Source organism: Electrophorus electricus, chromosome 12 (genome assembly GCF_041902795.1).
Source record: "Electrophorus electricus isolate QZ-2024a chromosome 12, ASM4190279v1, whole genome shotgun sequence".
NCBI lineage: Eukaryota > Metazoa > Chordata > Actinopteri > Gymnotiformes > Gymnotidae > Electrophorus > Electrophorus electricus.
Window position 1 is genome coordinate 26531502 of NC_137508.1, and position 18499 is coordinate 26550000.

At 44.7% G+C, this 18499-nt stretch overlaps 1 protein-coding gene across 3 annotated transcripts in view; it reads right to left on the minus strand.

Annotated features, from left to right (window-relative positions):
* Positions 1 to 13998: 13998 nt before the first annotated feature.
* Positions 13999 to 18499, minus strand: part of vegfc (vascular endothelial growth factor c) — a 36502-nt gene continuing 32001 nt past the window's right edge. For all 3 annotated transcript variants that reach the window (XM_027017551.3, XM_081724697.1, XM_081724696.1), the window contains 2 exons: positions 16978 to 17299; positions 13999 to 15467 (listed from right to left, as the gene is read on the minus strand). In XM_027017551.3, the coding sequence (XP_026873352.2) occupies positions 15350 to 15467; positions 16978 to 17299 (440 nt within the window). In that variant the 3' untranslated portion in view covers positions 13999 to 15349. The remainder of the gene's footprint in view (positions 15468 to 16977; positions 17300 to 18499) is intronic.

Sequence of the window (18499 nt, forward strand, 5' to 3'; positions counted from 1 at the left end):
TATATTAATAAATTGTGATTTAACTGAAAATAGATTGAATATAATGACTGAGAATGTCAATGTGTGTTTATTTCTGAAAGGTCAAATATATCCCTGTCATTATTAGATTTCTTTTCAAAGCAGAGTAACTTACAAAATGAAATTGAGAACCCTGGACTCTCTGGTGGTTTGATAAAGATAGTCCTCCTTAAAATTCCTTGAGTAAGGAATTAAAAATAAAACACAAATGTGACCATGTACATATAGGTAATCCAATGATAAATGCACAGCAGCACGCTCCCTTCAAACCCGGTCCCCTGTCAGCCTGAAGGATTGGCCCACGGCCCGCGTCCTTCTCCTCGGACTAGCGCCTCTTCCCCTTTGAAACCACAACACGACGAAGGTGAGGGCGTTGTGGGCGGAGCCACGGGGGTCAGAGTTCCACAGCTATTGTGTGGATCTCACTAATTGGCTCCTGCTGTCTGCTTATCAAGAAAGGCCAGAGAGAAAGGATTTGTCTCACTCACCTGTCAGGATGTTTTCCATGGCTGTTGGAAGAGTGAGTAGGTGGAGGGTCTGTAAGCTGAGAGGAACAGATGAGCTCTTTCTGCCTGTGTTGTGTTTGTGTCAGACGGAATATGGGAACCAACTGACTGCACATGCAACAGGAGAGGCAGTGATCTGATGCACTGCACGGCCCTCACACCTTCACTGCACAACCATTAAACCTTCACTGCATGGCCCTCACACTTTCACTGCACAACCATTAAACCTTCACTGCAGGGCCCTCACACCTTCACTGCTTAACCATTAAACCTTCACTGCACGACCCTCACACCTTCACTGCACAACCATTAAACCTTCACTGCACAGCCCTCACACCTTCACTGAAAAACCATTAAACCTTCACTGCACGACCCTCACACCTTCACTGCACAACCATTAAACCTTCACTGCACGCCCCTCACACCTTCACTGCACAACCATTAAACCTTCACAGCACGGCCTTCACGCCTTCACTGCACAACCAGTAACACCTTCACTGCACAACCATTAAACCTTCACAGCACGGCCTTCACGCCTTCACTGCACAACCAGTAACACCTTCACTGCACAACCATTAATCCTTCACTGCACGACCCTCACACCTTCACTGCACAACCATTAAACCTTCACTGCACGACCCTCACACCTTCACTGCACAACCATTAAACCTTCACTGCATGCCCCTCACACCTTCACTGCACAACCATTAAACCTTCACAGCACGGCCTTCACGCCTTCACTGCACAACCAGTAACACCTTCACTGCACAACCATTAATCCTTCACTGCACGGCCCTCACACCTTCACTGCACAACCATTAAACCTTCACTGCACGGCCCTCACACCTGCAGCTTTAGGCCGGTGTTGTCCACGTCTTTAAAAGCAGACATAGATGGTGCACCCTGTCACCACGTAGGCAAGGGAAGTACTGTAAATCTTTACTTATGAAATGGCAGCATGAATTGGTTATGTATGCCACATTTGAACAAAGACTCGCTGACTGTTTACAGGCAAGACTCTCTGAGCAAAGGAACCACACGTTTGTGTGTGAGATAAGGGTACATCCAGTTGAAGCAAATGATAGCAGTTTTACAGAAAAGGTGGAGGTCTGGGTGGAGAGGTGGAGGCACCAGGCAGGGGTTTCTACAGGATAGGGAAATTCTTTTAGGGGACTTAAATAAGCCAATTACCCTTTAAGTAAGAGTAAACAAACCTGGTGTTTCCCCAAAAAATTATTTCTGTATGACCGGAATTGGGTTTTTGTGTGTATTAGGGGAGGGGACACTTCTGGCAGGAGAAAGATGGTTCAGGCTTTCATGAACTACATCTTGAGTGAAGAAATGACATTTAACCCCTTACTGAGTTGTTTTTGGAGGCAGCATACGAGGTCGCTTCGAAATGAGCATTTGACCTTTGAACAGTGCCCCAGTCCAAAGCTAGGAGATACAAAGTGGTGTTGCTGGGGAATTAAGCCGTCGTATGTGTCTACAAGCCTTTGAAGTAGTCCTTTAGGTGAGCCACACTCAGCTGATGCATTTTAAGGTGCACAAGACGAGTGTGCAGAGAGCACATGCTCGACACCTGGAGCAGGGTCTGTAGCACACTCACTTCAGATGTCCTCAGAGCCCTGTGGCACCAGGGCACGTATCACAGGGCAACACTGTCATTTTTAAAATAAAACATAACAGATCGACAGGGCTGGTCTGAGATTTTAAACTAACTTGTTGAAACCAAATTTCTCATGCAAACAAATCTAAATGTAAATATATTATAGAATAAACTGGGCACTGGGTGAAAGATTGACTGTGTACAATAAACATCATTAGACAAGTTCTCTTAATACACAGTCAAACAATTCACTGATTCGATGTACACACAAAATTGACAGTTCGAGGAAGCTTTATGTTACATGTTTGTCAATAACTCAGTGCTATATATTGTAATTGCAGGATTTTCCATAAACCATTTGACATATGGATACACAAACTCTATAATGTTATTATAACGGACATATGCATTACCAATGTCAGTGAGCTTTTGAACAGAAAGTAAACTCCAGTGATTAGTCACAGTGGATCTTTATAGGGCAGGATACTTGCAGTGCAGACGGGATTACTTCTCTGTGTGCCTAACCGCCAGTATATTTACTGCGCAGTAGTATCCTTCTGACTGAGGCAGGGAAGGCTTTGTGCATGTGTTTATTTTTGTGTCATGCATGATAAACTCCAGGCAAACAATGCTGTCCAGGCACACGCTCACCCCTGAAGAGGAAATAGTGAATGTGAAAAGTAAATGTCTGTGTGAAATGTCAGAGTGAAAGGATGTATCACAAATGTTAGCTGAATGGTGTGACTTTCAGCCAACAAACAGACATAACCTGCTCCTAACCCTGATTGGTCACCTCATTAGAATGGCCAATCAGACACACCTGGCGAGGTGTCGACAGAGAGAAGCCAGCAACAAACTTACATTCATAAACAAACCTACTTAATATACTTTTTATATCCTTTGTATTTTCTTGCTCTGCAAGGGCAGTGGAATTTGGAGTTCTCTGGCTCTTCCTTTTAAAATAAAGGAAGTGTTTTAGACAAATAACTTTGAAAAGCTTGATCCAGGTATTCTGGGCTCATCTTTGCCAAATCCACTCCTATTATAAAGGAATGTAAGCATGTAGCAATCCTGGTGGTAATCATTCAGTAAGATTCTCGAGAAAAGCAACAACAACAAAAAAGATTTGGCAAAATGCAAGAAACTTTATGAATCGTATGAATGCCAAGTAATATCAGTAATCATGTGAGGCTGGCCTTCAGCACTTTCTGTAAAAACTGTTACTGTTATTATTAATTATTCATTTCATTATTATTATTAGCTATTATAATTCATTTAAAATAGTTGATGTTGTTGTTAGAAGCTGCAGTGCTAGTGGGTAATATAAAGTAGATCCAGGTATGGGTTTGCTTTAATAAATCCCAGACAACATTCCAACAACATTTGGTCTGTCCACAATGGAAAAACGGAGCTGCTTAAACTGAAGAGAACTGACCTGAAACTTCCCATCAAGGCCAAAAAAGAAAGAAAGAAACCATCCTGTCTTTAGAATAGCAAGACGTGACAGAAGGGAGGCAAGTGTCACCGCGGTGTGAAATGAGATTAATGAGGCGTTTCCCTTCTCTCCGGCTGAGAAAGGCTCTCGGTTTGCCTCACGCAAGAACAGGAGTGCAAGCAACAGGTACAAAATACAGGACCACTAGTCAGAATAACACATAGCGCAGCGCTGACCGTCCCACGGCACGCAGTAAAGCCAGGGGATGTGCAATGGACGTCACACACTATGGCATATCATTTCTAATAGATGCGCTTATGCTATGTGGTTTATATGAGGTAACAGCCGGTACAATGTAAGAATACGATATTTGTTAAATGTTGTGTTCTAGCAGCAGACATTATTACAGTAAGAATGTGAAAAGGGCAAGCACATGTCATTTAGTATTGTGTTAAATATAGTATTCTTACAACAGACTTCATTTAGGAGATAAAGAACATAGCAGATAAAGGAAACGTGTGGGAGTAAGATGGAGTCAGTCAAGTATGTGTGTGTGTGTGTGTGTGTGTGTGTGTGCGTGAGTGTGTGTGTGTGAGTGTGTGTGTGTGTGAGTGTGTGTGTGTGTGTGTGTGTGTGTGTGTGTGAGTGTGTGTGTGTGAGTGTGTGTGTGTGTGTGTGTGTGTGTGTGTGTGTGTGTGAGTGTGTGTGTGTGAGTGTGTGTGTGTGTGAGTGTGTGTGTGTGTGTGTGTGTGTGTGTGTGTGAGTGTGTGTGTGTGTGAGTGTGTGTGTGTGTGTGTGTGTGTGTGTGTGTGTGTGAGTGTGTGTGTGTGAGTGTGTGTGTGTGTGAGTGTGTGTGTGTGTGTGTGTGTGTGTGTGTGTGTGTGTGTGTGTGTGTGTGTGTGTGTGTGTGTGTGTGCCTGATACAGGCAGCATCATTTCAGTGTCTGGGAGTTGAAGAGTCTGAAGACACAGGGGTAAGAGACTGTTGCACTGGACTGTCTGTGAGGTCCTGAATGTTTCAGTACCTCTTCCCAGACTGCAGGAGAGAGAAGGGTTCTAACCCTAACCCTAACCCTAACCATAACCCTAACCCTAACCCTAACCCTAACACTAACCCTAACACTAACCCTAACACTAACTGTAACCCTAACCCTAACACTAACCGTAACCCTAACTGTAACCCTAACTGTAACCCTAACCCTAACCCTAACCCTAACCCTAACACTAACCCTAACCCTAACTGTAACCCTAACCCTAACACTAACCCTAACCCTAACTGTAACCCTAACTGTAATCCTAACCCTAACCCTAACACTAACCCTAACCCTAACCCTAACTGTAACCCTAACTGTAATCCTAACCCTAACCCTAACACTAACCCTAACCCTAACACTAACACTAACCCTAACCCTAACTGTAACACTAACTGTAACCCTAACTGTAACCCTAACCCTAACCCTAACTGTAACCCTAACTGTAACCCTAACTGTAATCCTAACCCTAACCCTAACACTAACCCTAACCCTAACCGTAACCGTAACCCTAACACTAACCCTAATCCTAACTGTAACCCTAACCGTAACCCTAACTGTAACCCTAACCCTAAACCATTGGTTTGAACTGAACTGTAACATCAACAAGGACCTGTTCTATCTTCTGTCTTGTGCCACATATTTTTGGGCTGCACTGTGGTTCTGATTTGCCCTAGGCCCAACTGTTCTGCCCCAGCCCCAGCTGTTCTACCCCAGGCCCAGCTGTTCTGCCCCAGGCCCAGCTGTTCTGCCCCAGCCCCAGCTGTTCTGCCCCAGGCCCAGCTGTTCTGCCCAAGGCCCAGCTGTTTTGGCCTGGAATCAAACTACAACTGAGTGAGAACATCTCGTGCACTTCAACAAAAGCAATAAACCCAAAATACATAGTGTATTCAAAAACACTTTCAATGCTGATTTCTATTTTGTTGTTCGTTGCTGTCATGAAGAGTGTACAACTGTATCTATGATTCAAAGAGGTTTGGCAACCACATAAAAACAAGCTGAAAACCTCTCCCAAGCTTTGACCGTGGCGCGTCCTGTTTCGAATGAAACATCCGTTTGCTCTCCTAGGCTTCATTTAGACACTTAAATGCCAGCTAAGAAGGAAACTGCGTTAGACGCTCATTAGCCACAATATTTCGTTATTTTCTTTACAGGTGGGAGTATCGAGGCGTGTCACTGTCGCAGGAAAAACGCACTCTCTCACCTCGCCAATGTCCACATCCTCCCTTTCTTACCCTTTCGATTAATTGTTCATTACCGCCTAATGACTTCCTTTTCCCACACTCTAAACAAACAGGCCTGTCTGTGAGGGCCAACACCTCCCCCGACACCTCCCTCGGGCTGCAGCGCCTCCTCTGTGGGAGTCACTCTGCTCCAGCCAGCCCGAGCTGGTGCACTGGGCTCCATGGCCCACAGCAGCGCTCGCGCTTAGGGAGGAAAAACGCAGTAAACAGCATCCCCTTGGCTCTCAGCCGGCGCGCGCTGGGCGCGTCTTCCGAGATGCGTGTGGGACGCTGAAAGGTCGAGTCGGGTTACTTGATTGATGGCCCCGCTGAAGGAAGGAGATGTGTGGGGAGTCAACCCTTCCTTCTAAACCCGTCCAGCAGGGACACTCCCAGGTCCAGATGAGCATCGCTCAGTGCGGTGCTCGGGACCCAGGGACGGCGTGGTGGAGAAGGGGAGTCTGGCTGGATCCTGGATAAGAAGAGAAGACAGAACTGGAAGAACACAAGCTGGGTCAAAGGGGCTGGAGTGTAGGTCCGGTTGACCAACCCCACCCCTACCCCCCGTGGTCAGGGACAGACCAGCATGCTGCTGTCAGTCTCCAGCTCCAGGGGGTACAGGGGCACCAAAAAGTGCATATCAAATAAATCATGCGATGTGTGTTTATATCCAGACTCAGGGCTGTCTCTTTATGGGAGAGAGAGATGAGGTGTGAGTTTTAGCACCTCGATAGCTTCAGGATAACACGCACACGCTGTTTTTCCTCTCCCTTCCTGTCACAGATGCTGTGTCTCAATAATACAACACACATCAGTTCTTTTGACAGCTGTGATGTCAGAGCACATCTGTATATCTGAGACTAGACTGATAAAAGGTATTGAAGCAAAAAAAAAAGCACTTGTATCCAAACCTAAAATTATAACAGAAGTTTTAACACCAGCTCAAACAACACTACTTAATCTATAGAACCATTACAAATAAATACCACCACACCTCAGTTCGACTTCAGATAAATATCACCACACTTCAGTTCGACTTCTGATAAATACCACCACACCTCAGTCCAGCTTCAGATAAATACCACCGCACCTCAGTCCAGCTTCAGATAAATACCACCACACCTCAGTTCGACTTCAGATAAATATCAACACACCTCAGTTTGACTTCAGATAAATACCACCACACCTCAGTCCAGCTTCAGATAAATACCACCGCACCTCAGTTCAGCTTCAGATAAATGCCACCACACCTCAGTTCAACTTCAGATAAATACCACCACACTTCAGTTTGACTTCAGATAAATACCGCCACACCTCGGTTCGACTTCAGATAAATACTGCCATGCCTCAGTTCAACTTCAGATAAATACCAGCACGTCTCAGATCAACTTGAGATAAACACCACCAGGCCACACATCAACTTGAAATAAACACCACCACACCTCAGCCCAGCTTCCATTCTGTAGTAGTGGTTGTACTGGTATCTGAGCCGCTACTGGCAGTGAGTGCTCCAGCCTGGCTGTGCAGGGACACGTGATGATAGAGCTGTCTGTAAGCCAGAGCGGAGGCTGGGGACAGAGACCCAACTACATCTCAGTCTACTAGCAGTCATCAGTCAGAGAGCCCTTCACTGCCTAGGGGTGGAGAGTTTCTCTCACCATGTCTGGGTCAATGGAGAAGAAAGACACACACACACACACACACACCACACCACATGTCAGTACCACCCTGATTGGCCTCACGTCAAACAGTGAGTCAGCATACAGGAAAGCAGTAAATCTGGTAACATGATGTGAAACCAGCAACTTGGAGCTGAGCACACACACACACACACAAAAAAAAAAGTGGCGATGAGATGGTCGCTGATTTTAAGGGAAATAATAAACCGCTCTCTTCCCTGGAAATAAAAGGTTCAAAGGTCACCAGCGCATAGAGCACAAAGAGACACAAGGTTTCCTCGGTAACGCTATCCAGCCAGACCTTAAATGGGACTGACACAGAGATCAAAAACAGCCTTCAGCACTTTCACTTTCTGTGACACATGAAGGAATTCTGCTCACACAGAAGCTGCTGTTCTGTTTTACACATCAGCAGTGGAGTCTGTCATCACACCTAACCCTAACCCTAACACTAACCTAACCCCAACACTAACCCTAACCCCAACACTAACCCTAACCCCAACACTAACCTAACCCCAACACTAACCTAACCCTAACACTAACCTAACCCCAACACTAACCCTAACCCCAACACTAACCCTAACCCTAACACTAACCTAACCCCAACACTAACCCTAACCCCAACACTAACCCTAACCCCAACACTAACCTAACCCCAACACTAACCTAACCCCAACACTAACCCTAACCCCAACACTAACCCTAACCCCAACACTAACCTAACCCCAACACTAACCCTAACCCCAACACTAACCCTAACCCCAACACTAACCCTAACCCCAACACTAACCTAACACTAACCCTAACCCCAACACTAACCTAACCCCAACACTAACCTAACCCCAACACTACCCTAACCCTAACACTAACCTAACCCCAACACTAACCCTAACCCTAACACTAACCTAACCCCAACCCTAACCCTAACCCTAACACTAACCTAACCCCAACCCTAACCTAACCCCAACACTAACCCTAACCCCAACACTAACCTAACCCCAACACTAACCTAACACTAACCCTAACCCCAACACTAACCTAACCCCAACACTAACCTAACACTAACCCTAACCCCAACACTAACCTAACCCTAACACTAACCCTAACCCTAACCTAACCCTAACCCTAACCCTAACCCCAACACTAACCCTAACCCTAACCCTAACACTAACCTAACCCTAACACTAACCCTAACCTAACCCTAACACTAACACTAACCCTAACCCCAACACTACCCTAACCTTAACCCTAACCCCAACACTAACCTAACCCTAACGTAACCCTAACCCTAACCTAACCCTAACCCTAACCTAACCCTAACCCCAACACTACCCTAACCCTAACCCTAACCCTAACCTAACCCTAACCCTAACACTAACCCTAACCCCAACACTACCCTAACCCTAACCTAACCCTAACCCTAACCCTAACCCTACTAACCCTAACCCTAACACTAACCCTAACCCTAACCCCAACACTAACCCTAACCCTAACCCCAACACTAACCTAACCCTAACACTAACCCTAACCCCAACACTAACCTAACCCTAACACTAACCCTAACACTAACCCTAATCTAACCCTAACCCTAACATTAACCCTAACACTATCCCTAACCCTAACACCAACCCTAACCCAAATACTAACCCTAACACTATCCCTAACATTAACACTAATACTAACCCTAACCCTAACACTAACACTAACCATAACCCTAACCCTAACCCAAATACTAACCCAACACTATCCCTAACACTAACCCTAACCCAAACACTAATCTAAACCTAACACTAACCCTAACCCTAACATTAACCCTAACACTAACCCTAACATTAACCCTAACATTATCCCTAACCCTAACCCTAACCCTAACCTAACCCAAACCCTAACACTAACCTAACCCTAACACTAACCCTAACATTAACCCTAACCTAACCCTAACACTAACCCTAACCCTAACCCCAACACTACCCTAACCCTAACCCTAACCCCAACACTAACCTAACCCTAACCCTAACCTAACCCTAACCCCAACACTAACCCTAACCCCAACACTAACCTAACCCTAACCCTAACCATAACCCCAACACTAACCTAACCCTAACACTAACCCTAACACTAACACTAACCCCAACACTAACCTAACCCTAACACTAACCCCAACACTAACCCAAACACTAACCTAACCCTAACACTAACCCTAACCCCAACACTAACCTAACCCTAACACTAACCCTAACACTAACCCTAACATTAACCCTAACACTATCCATAACCCTAACACTAACCTAACCCTAACCCAAACCCTAACTTAACCCTAACCCTAACATTAACCCTAACACTATCCCTAACCCTAACACTAACCCTAACACTAACCTAACCCTAACTCTAACACTAACCTAACCCAAACCCAAATACTAACCCTAACCCTAACCCTAACCCTAACACTAACCTAACCCTAACCCTAACATTAACCCTAACACTATCCCTAACCCTAACCCAAATACTAACCCTAACACTATCCCTAACATTAACACTAATACTAACCCTAACCCTAACACTAACCATAACCCTAACCCAAATACTAACCCAACACTATCCCTAACACTAACACTAACCCTAACATTACCACTAATACTAACCCTAACATTAACCTAACCCTAACACTAACACTAACCCTAACCCCAACACTAACCTAACCCTAACACTAACCCTAACCCTAACCCAAACACTAATCTAAACCTAACACTAACCCTAACCCTAACATTAACCCTAACATTATCCCTAACCCTAACACTAACCTAACCCTAACCCAAACCCTAACACTAACCCTAACCTAACCCAAACCCTAACACTAACCTAACCCTAACATTAACCCTAACACTATCCCTAACCCTAACACTAACCTAACCCTAACTCTAACACTAACCTAACCCAAACCCAAATACTAACCCTAACACTATCCCTAACCCTAACACTAACCCTAACACTAACCTAACCCTAACATTAACCCTAACACTATCCCTAACCCTAACACTAACCTAACACTAACACTAACCATAACCCTAACCTAACCCTAACCCAAATACTAACCCGACACTAGCCCTAACACTAACACTAACCCTAACATTAACACTAATACTAACCCTAACCCTAACATGAACCTAACACTAACACTAACCCTAACCTAACCTAACCGAACATAACCCAAATACTAATCCTAACACTATCCCTAACCCTAACACTAACCCTAACATTAACACTAATACTAACCCTAACACTAACCTAACCCTAACCATAACACTAACCCTAACACTAACCGAACCTAACCCAAATACTAACCCTAACACTATCCCTAACCCTAACACTAACCCAAATACTAACCCTAACACTATCCCTAACCCTAACACTAACCTAACCCTAACATTAACCCTAACACTATACCTAACCCTAACACTAACCCAAATACTAACCCTAACACTATCCCTAACCCTAACACTAACCTAACCCTAACATTAACCCTAACACTATACCTAACCCTAACACTAACCCTAACCCAAATACTAACCCTAACACTATCCCTAACCCTAACACTAACCCTAACATTAACACTAATACTAACCCTAACACTAACACTAACCATAACCCTAACCTAACCCTAACCCTAACCCAAATACTAACCCAACACTATCCCTAACACTAACACTAACCCTAACATTAACACTAATACTAACCCTAACCCTAACACTAACCTAACCCTAACCATAACACTAACCCTAACCCAAATGCTAACCCTAACACTATCCCTAACCTTAACCCTAACCCTAACCTTAACACTAACCTAACCCTAACACTAACCCTAATACTATCCCTAAGCCTAACACTAACCCTAACACTAACCTAACCCTAACCCAAATACTAACCCTAACACTATCCCTAACCCTAACATTAACACTAATACTAACCCTAACCCTAACCTAACACTAACCCTAACCCTAACCCAAATACTAACCCTAACACTATCCCTAACCCTAACATTAACCCTAATCCTAACACTAACCCTAACATTAACACTAATACTAACCCTAACCCTAACACTAACCTAAGACTAACCCTAACATTAACACTAACCCTAACCCTAACATTAACCCTAACACTAACCCTAACATTAACCCTAACACTATCCCTAACCCTAACATTAACCATAACCCTAACAATAACCCTAACATTATCCCTAACTATAACCCTAACACTAACCTAACCCTATCCCTATCCCTAACCCTAACACTAACCCTAACACTAATACTAACCCTAATACTAACCCTAACCCTAACACTAACCCTAACACTAACCTAACCCTAACCCTAACATTAACCCTAACACTATCCCTAACCCTAACCTAACCCTAACAGTAACTCTAACCCTAACCCTAACCCAAATACAAACCCTAACACTAACACTATCCCTAACACTAACCCTAACCTAACCCTAACACTAATCCTAACATTAACACTAATACTAACCTTAACACGAACCTAACACTAACGTTAACATTAACCCTAACCCTAACACTAACCCCTAAGCCTAACCCTATTACTAACACTAACTCTGCCCTTACAGACATGGCTGACCCCTCACACCCCAGATACTCTCTCTCCCAACCCTGCCATTCTCTGTCCCACTGTTTCACCTCACAGAGGATAAAATAAAAGTCCATATAATAAAAGCCCATATTCACTAGATCTGGGGATATATATATCCACAACATTGTAAATTCAAATGTTTACAAAATGTATTTATATTTACATACTATATCCACTCTTGACATCACGTTATTGAACCTCCACTCTTTTGCATTGTGTGTCTAGTTCTGGCTTTTCTTTCTCTGCTCTGTCAATTGTATTCTCATGTCTAGTGAGACCAAATTGACCTCCTTCTCCTTTAAAAAAAGATTCTGAGAGCCAGACATATATACATCGACTATTTAAGCACTCACTGTCGTCTATCCATCTGGCCCACAGACATGATACTTCCAGAGACACCACTGATAACACAAGCTTTCCCCATTCTTGCTCCTGAGTAACTGGAGCTTGCATTTTCATGGAAAAGATTTCTTTCGCTGTACTTTAGCTGTTGCTGTTGCAGTTTACATCTGTTCTATGTAAACATGCTTTCTGTTACGTGAGTGTGTTCTCTCAGGAAACCAAGAAACTCATTTATTTATTATTATCTTGAATGTCCTCGCCACTGTTTTCATTTTTTCGTTTAGTGCAACACACAAACAGCAAACGTGAAGCCGAGGTTCTTAATGACCTCAGGAGGATGAAATGTAAACGCTGCCGTCTGCTTCAGGAATCCCGAGCGCAGCAGGACAGCAGAGCGAAACTAGGGGGGATCTGGTCCCCTCAGAATGGCAGAGCTGCTTCTGCTTGTGGTGATGGTGGAAGTGATACTGTGTGGTGGAGGTGGTGGTGATATAAATGTAATTTTACATTCATGCGGTTCACTGACACTTTTACCCAAATCAACTTACAGTTCTGACTTGTGCAATTGAGGGTTAAGGGTCTTGCTCAGGGGCCCAACAGTGGCATCCTAGCAGTGGTGGAACTGAAATGGCAACCTTCCGAATACAAGCTGAGTACCTTAACCATTGAGCTACAACTGCCCCAGTGGTGATGGATGGTGGTGGTGCTAGTTCGTGCTGCTGGGTGGTGGAGGTGATGGGTTCCTCTATTTTACATCAGGCTACAGTAGGCTCGATTATGACTCCAAACTAGACCAGGGGCAAGTCAGTACTAGAGCGCTCTGCAGAGGTAACACAGTCTCTCCTGTTTGCTTAACACAGTGGACACACCATTACCCAACATGCTACACTTATACGCGTAGGATAATGGAAGAGTGACACTGAAAGAGGTAAAGAGGGGATACAGAGACAAGAAGACTGAGAGAGAGAGAGAGAGAGTTGGAGAAAGGGAGACCGAGATCAGTAAAAAGAGAGAAAAGAGAAAGAGGGAGAGAGAGATGTATGATATAGTATAATAATACTCTCCAGATGCAAGACCAAATGAGGGTGGTGTGCCCCCACATTTGAATAGTGGTATGTACCTACATTTGTTCTGCAGACAAGGAACTGCAAGAATGGGGTGTGTGTGTGTGTGTGTGTGTGTGTGTGTGTGTGTGTGTGTGCGTGTGTGTGTGCGTGCGTGTGAGTGTGTGTGTGTGTGTGTGTGTGTGTGTGTGTGTGTGTGTGTGTGCTGACTGGGGAAGGGCTTAGGGCAGGTCAGGGGCACACCTGGAGTGTGTGAATATGCTGAAAGACAGAAGAGGTGCTGGATTTCTGGATTTAACCCCAGTGCACATTTCTGACTCACCAGGTGTTTTACAATGAATTAAATGTGGGATTGCAGGGAACATTACTTATAATCACACAGAACACCCCCCGCCTACACACACACACACACACACACACACACACACACCAGTTGCATGGTTTGAGATAGAAGCAAAAGTGATTTATTGTATTTACAGTGTTGTAAGGACCCAATGACAATTAAAAAGAGGGCAAACACATATTTCCTGTTCTTACACACACACACACACACACACACACACACACACACACACACACACACACACACACACACACACACACACTCATGTTTTAACACATATATCTTATACACCCCCATAGTCATAGACAATCACCTAGCTGTGCCTTTAGAGACATAGATGATCGGCTGGCTGTGCCTTTAGAGTCATAGACGGTCGGCTAGCTGTGCCTTTAGATTCATAGATGGTCGGCTAGCTGTGCCTTTAGAGACACACATGATTGGCTAGCTGTGCCTTTAGTGTCATAGACGATCGGCTAGCTGTGCCTTTAGTCATAGATGATAGCCTAGCTGTGCCTTTGGAGACAAAGACAATCAGCTAGCTGTGCCATAAGAGACATAGATGATCGACTAGCTATGCCATTGAAGACACACATGATCGGCTAGCTGTGCCTTTAGAGTCATAGACAATCCTCTAGCTGTGCCTTTGAAGACATATACGATAGACTAGCTGTGCCTATAGAGACATAGACGATCGGCTAGCTGTGCCTTTGGAAACATAGATGATCGGCTAGCTGTGCCTTTGGAGACATAGCTGATCGGCTAGCTGTGCCTTTATATTCATAGATGATTGGCTAGCAGTGCCTTTAGAGTCATAGATGATCGGCTAGCTGTGCCTTTGTACGTAACTCATGTACCTGTGGGCTGAACAGTACTGTCAATAAAATGTTACATGTAGAAAATATTTGTTGATGCACATTCAATATAATGAAGTTCTAGTGCTATTTCATAACAATACATTTGATAACCTTTTCCCTTTTCTGTACTATTTCAGTATGATAGAACATCTTATAAATATGTTAGCAATATATAGTACAACTTTATAGTTTATTTTACGGGACTTTGCATGATACAAAAATATTGATCACAGTGTTCCTTTGCAAAGATTCCAAATTGCTATGAACATAGTTTCAAAACATTTAGTGGCAATAAATTATATAATCAATATCTGACAATAATGAGTAAACAAATCTGTTGAAGATGTAGAAAATTAAATGGCTCCAGCCTTTAAAAAAATCTCTCCTGGCAATCAAGTTCAAAGTAGCCCAAACTCGCGTCCTGCACCTGATGTTGGAGGTTAGGCCTACAATCCAACATCTTCACGTTTTCTTTAGTGAGTCCCCAAAATAACGGTTGGCTGTTCCACTCCTGTCGGTATAGTCGCCGATCCCCTGTGTGCCACTCCGTAACATTAGCGTCTCTGTGGGCCGTTAGCGTCGTGAGCTCCACGCCCTGTGCGCTAGTTGGTTCTCCTCCAGAAGTTGGGAATGCAGTGACAAACTTCCTCGCTGTAGTGAAAACCGTCCTCGCATCGCCGCTTTTTCTTCGGGTCCATGAGACATGGCAGCCGGTAGCAGCTGAGGGGGGGGAGAGAGAGAGAGAGAGAGAGAGAGAGAGAGAGAGAGAGAGAGAGAAAGAGAGAGAGAGAGATGGAGACAGAGAGATGGTGTGTTTTATTACTGATAGGGAGAGAGAGTATGTGTGTGTATAATTAGCGGATGTTACTTGAGTACTATAAGTCTTGTATTTTGCTAAAAAAGCCTATGTAGATTAGTATCACCGGCAAAACATTTTTTATTGTGCATCATGGGAGTGAGTTGGTTTTGAACCTTAATTTTCTGACCACTTTTTATTGCTGTTGGGATGTGGATAGATTAAAAAAAAAGAAAGAAAAAGGCAACTGGTCTATGTTCCATCCCAGTGTTACACTCATTGTTCCTACTGCGGAAGCTACAAGCTGGGAGTGGGAGAGCAGACCTTGGGAAAGCGCGTGTTGCCGCAGGAATCAGGACCTGCTATATGAGCGCTACGGCACAGTGAAAAGAGCTGTAATGATGGACCTGCTGTCACGGGACCTGGAGCCGTGCGGGAGGACCCACTTCCTGGTCCATAGCTGCTGCAGCCCTGACAGCAATCCAGAAAGGTGAGACGCAGCCGTAACCAGGCGACGTTCCGCCGGTAGGCTCTCGGAGGAATGCGCTGGCTTGATTACCGCTTTGCGCGTGAGCCAAGCATGCAGCCCTCTGGTCCTAACGAGCTTGAACCTGGGTTCATATCAACCTGACACTTAATGATGTTGTTGATCTAGTTTTACAACATACAATCAAGTACAGGACTGTCACTGCATCAGAGTCGTGATGCTCCATAACCTTAGTCAACTGGTAACTGTTAGGGAGGCGTAGACAGACTATAGAATGTTTTAATGAGGTTCAAATGACTGGCACATCCACACGCACACACATTAAAAGCATGACTACATATACATGGTGTAAGCATGTGTGAGTTGCAGTTGAAATTGATGAAAGCAGTTGCGTAATTCATGCCGGTGTCTTCAGCTATCCTCCATACATCACGGAGTTGGGGAGGAATTGGGACTCTCGCTGCACATGTTCCCATCGTAAAACCTCATTACTCATATACATTTATTGCAGCTGTTTGCTGATAGAACCTTCTGGCTTCAGTTCTGGATGTGGTATATGCAGCGTTGCGCCGCATATGAGGTAGCTGACGGTTACATAGCTCTCAGGCTGTCAAAGGGCATTAGGTTTCCGTTATCCGTGTTTTAACCAGCAAATCACACAGCAGTTCTTGACTTGGAACAGGTGCACTGGAGCAGAAGAAAGCACTGTGTGTAGGGCTGAGAAACCCTGCATGGAACCCAGAGGAACTCTGCACAGAATCTGGAGGAACCCTGCATGGAACCCAGAGGAACCCTGCACGGACCCAAGAGGAACCCTGCACGGGACCCAAGAGGAACCCTGCACGGGACCCAAGAGGAGCCCTGCACCAGGTCAACAGCTTTTTTTTACAACCCCATTTCATTCCCATTATTTTCTCGCCGCTTGCTCTGTTTACGGGCCACGTTACCTGCACGTGGCTGGCTGGAACCTCTTGCCTTTGAGAAAGCACGTTCTGGTCGACTCCGTGCACTCACACGTGCACTTAGTGTGGTTGAGCGGATGACTGCTGGGACAAGTCCTGGTGCATGTGCACTGGCACGTGTCCTTGTTGAAGGTGTGGTGGGGACCGCAGGGGGACAGCTGCGCTCTACATGCACACTGACAGGTCCCCCTGTCCAGGTGGCGCAGTGGGCCACACCGCGATGTCTGCAGGTCCCTCCGGCACACGCACTGACACGTGTCTTCGTCCAGCTCTTTGTGGGGACCACAGAGATCCTGATCCACGAAATCTGGAAAAAGAAAACAAAGATCAGACCACACAGGTCCCGTTAAGATTTAATCATACATTTCCTTAAGTCTTTCTGAGGAGCGACTCTATTTTTAAACCTTCTGCCTGAAGGCGTAGAGTCCTTGGACTGTTCTGTGCACATTTACGTATGTCAGGAGAAATGTCCAAGACACTTTTTTTGTCAAGACATGATAAACCGTTTAGCAGTCGTGCGTTCCTGCTGAGCACCCCACCCCCCCACAGCCTGGTTCTCTAAACACGTGTTTGTCTGTTCTGTGTTTGGCATTGTGCCATATGTCACTGCTGAGTCTGCTCACATTTTGATAGATTTTTAAAATGATATTCATAAAACACAGCTGGGCTCCCAGTGCAGGGCAGCTTGCCCTCATATCAAAGCTCGCTGCCCTCATATCAAAGCTCGTCGTTTCCAAAGGCATAACTCAGATTATATTTATCACTCTAAAAAGAAGCCAAATTCAGGACCTTTCTAATGAAGAGAGATATTAAATGTAAGCAGTGGCTCACCAGATGAGAAGAAAGGCATTTAAATATAATAAAATGTCAGAATAACAATAGATTACAATATTTAATGCAATATAACTGTTTTTCACCTTGCTGTCAGAGTTTTTAATGATACGACCCTCTCTCAAGAATTGGCAGAGCTACAGTAAATAAAAGGTTATACTGAGTCTTTTTTGGCATGGTTTTGTGTTTTTTTTTCTGGGTTGTCTGGGTAACCACATTTAAAACCCAACACAGCAAATGTCTCACAGTCCATTGAACCCAAGTTCAGGCATATTTTAAGATCAGGTTCCAGAATATTAGGGTGGTTTTGGGTGAGGAACGACCACATTTCAATGCCGCAAGTTCCACTAAACATTTTGTAGCGTAAGTGGTAATGTGAGCCCAGCTATGTCACATCCTCATATGGGCGCAGTACTGAGGAGCGCACAGCATGAGCTAGGCAGGCCTTAGCACAGTGTATCTAACCAGCGGGTTAAAAACCCCAAACCTCAGACACTGACCACTCTGGGACCTACATCCCAGAGTCTTTTACGTATGACATGGCGCATGAAGAAGGAAAAAAAAAAAAGAAAGACGCGATTTCTGCAAACTTTGAAGAAAACTGATTGCTGGGGGCGGCCATGCAGGAGAGCTGGGTTAGAGGAAACCGCTGCATACCCAGGGCATCGCAAGCCCT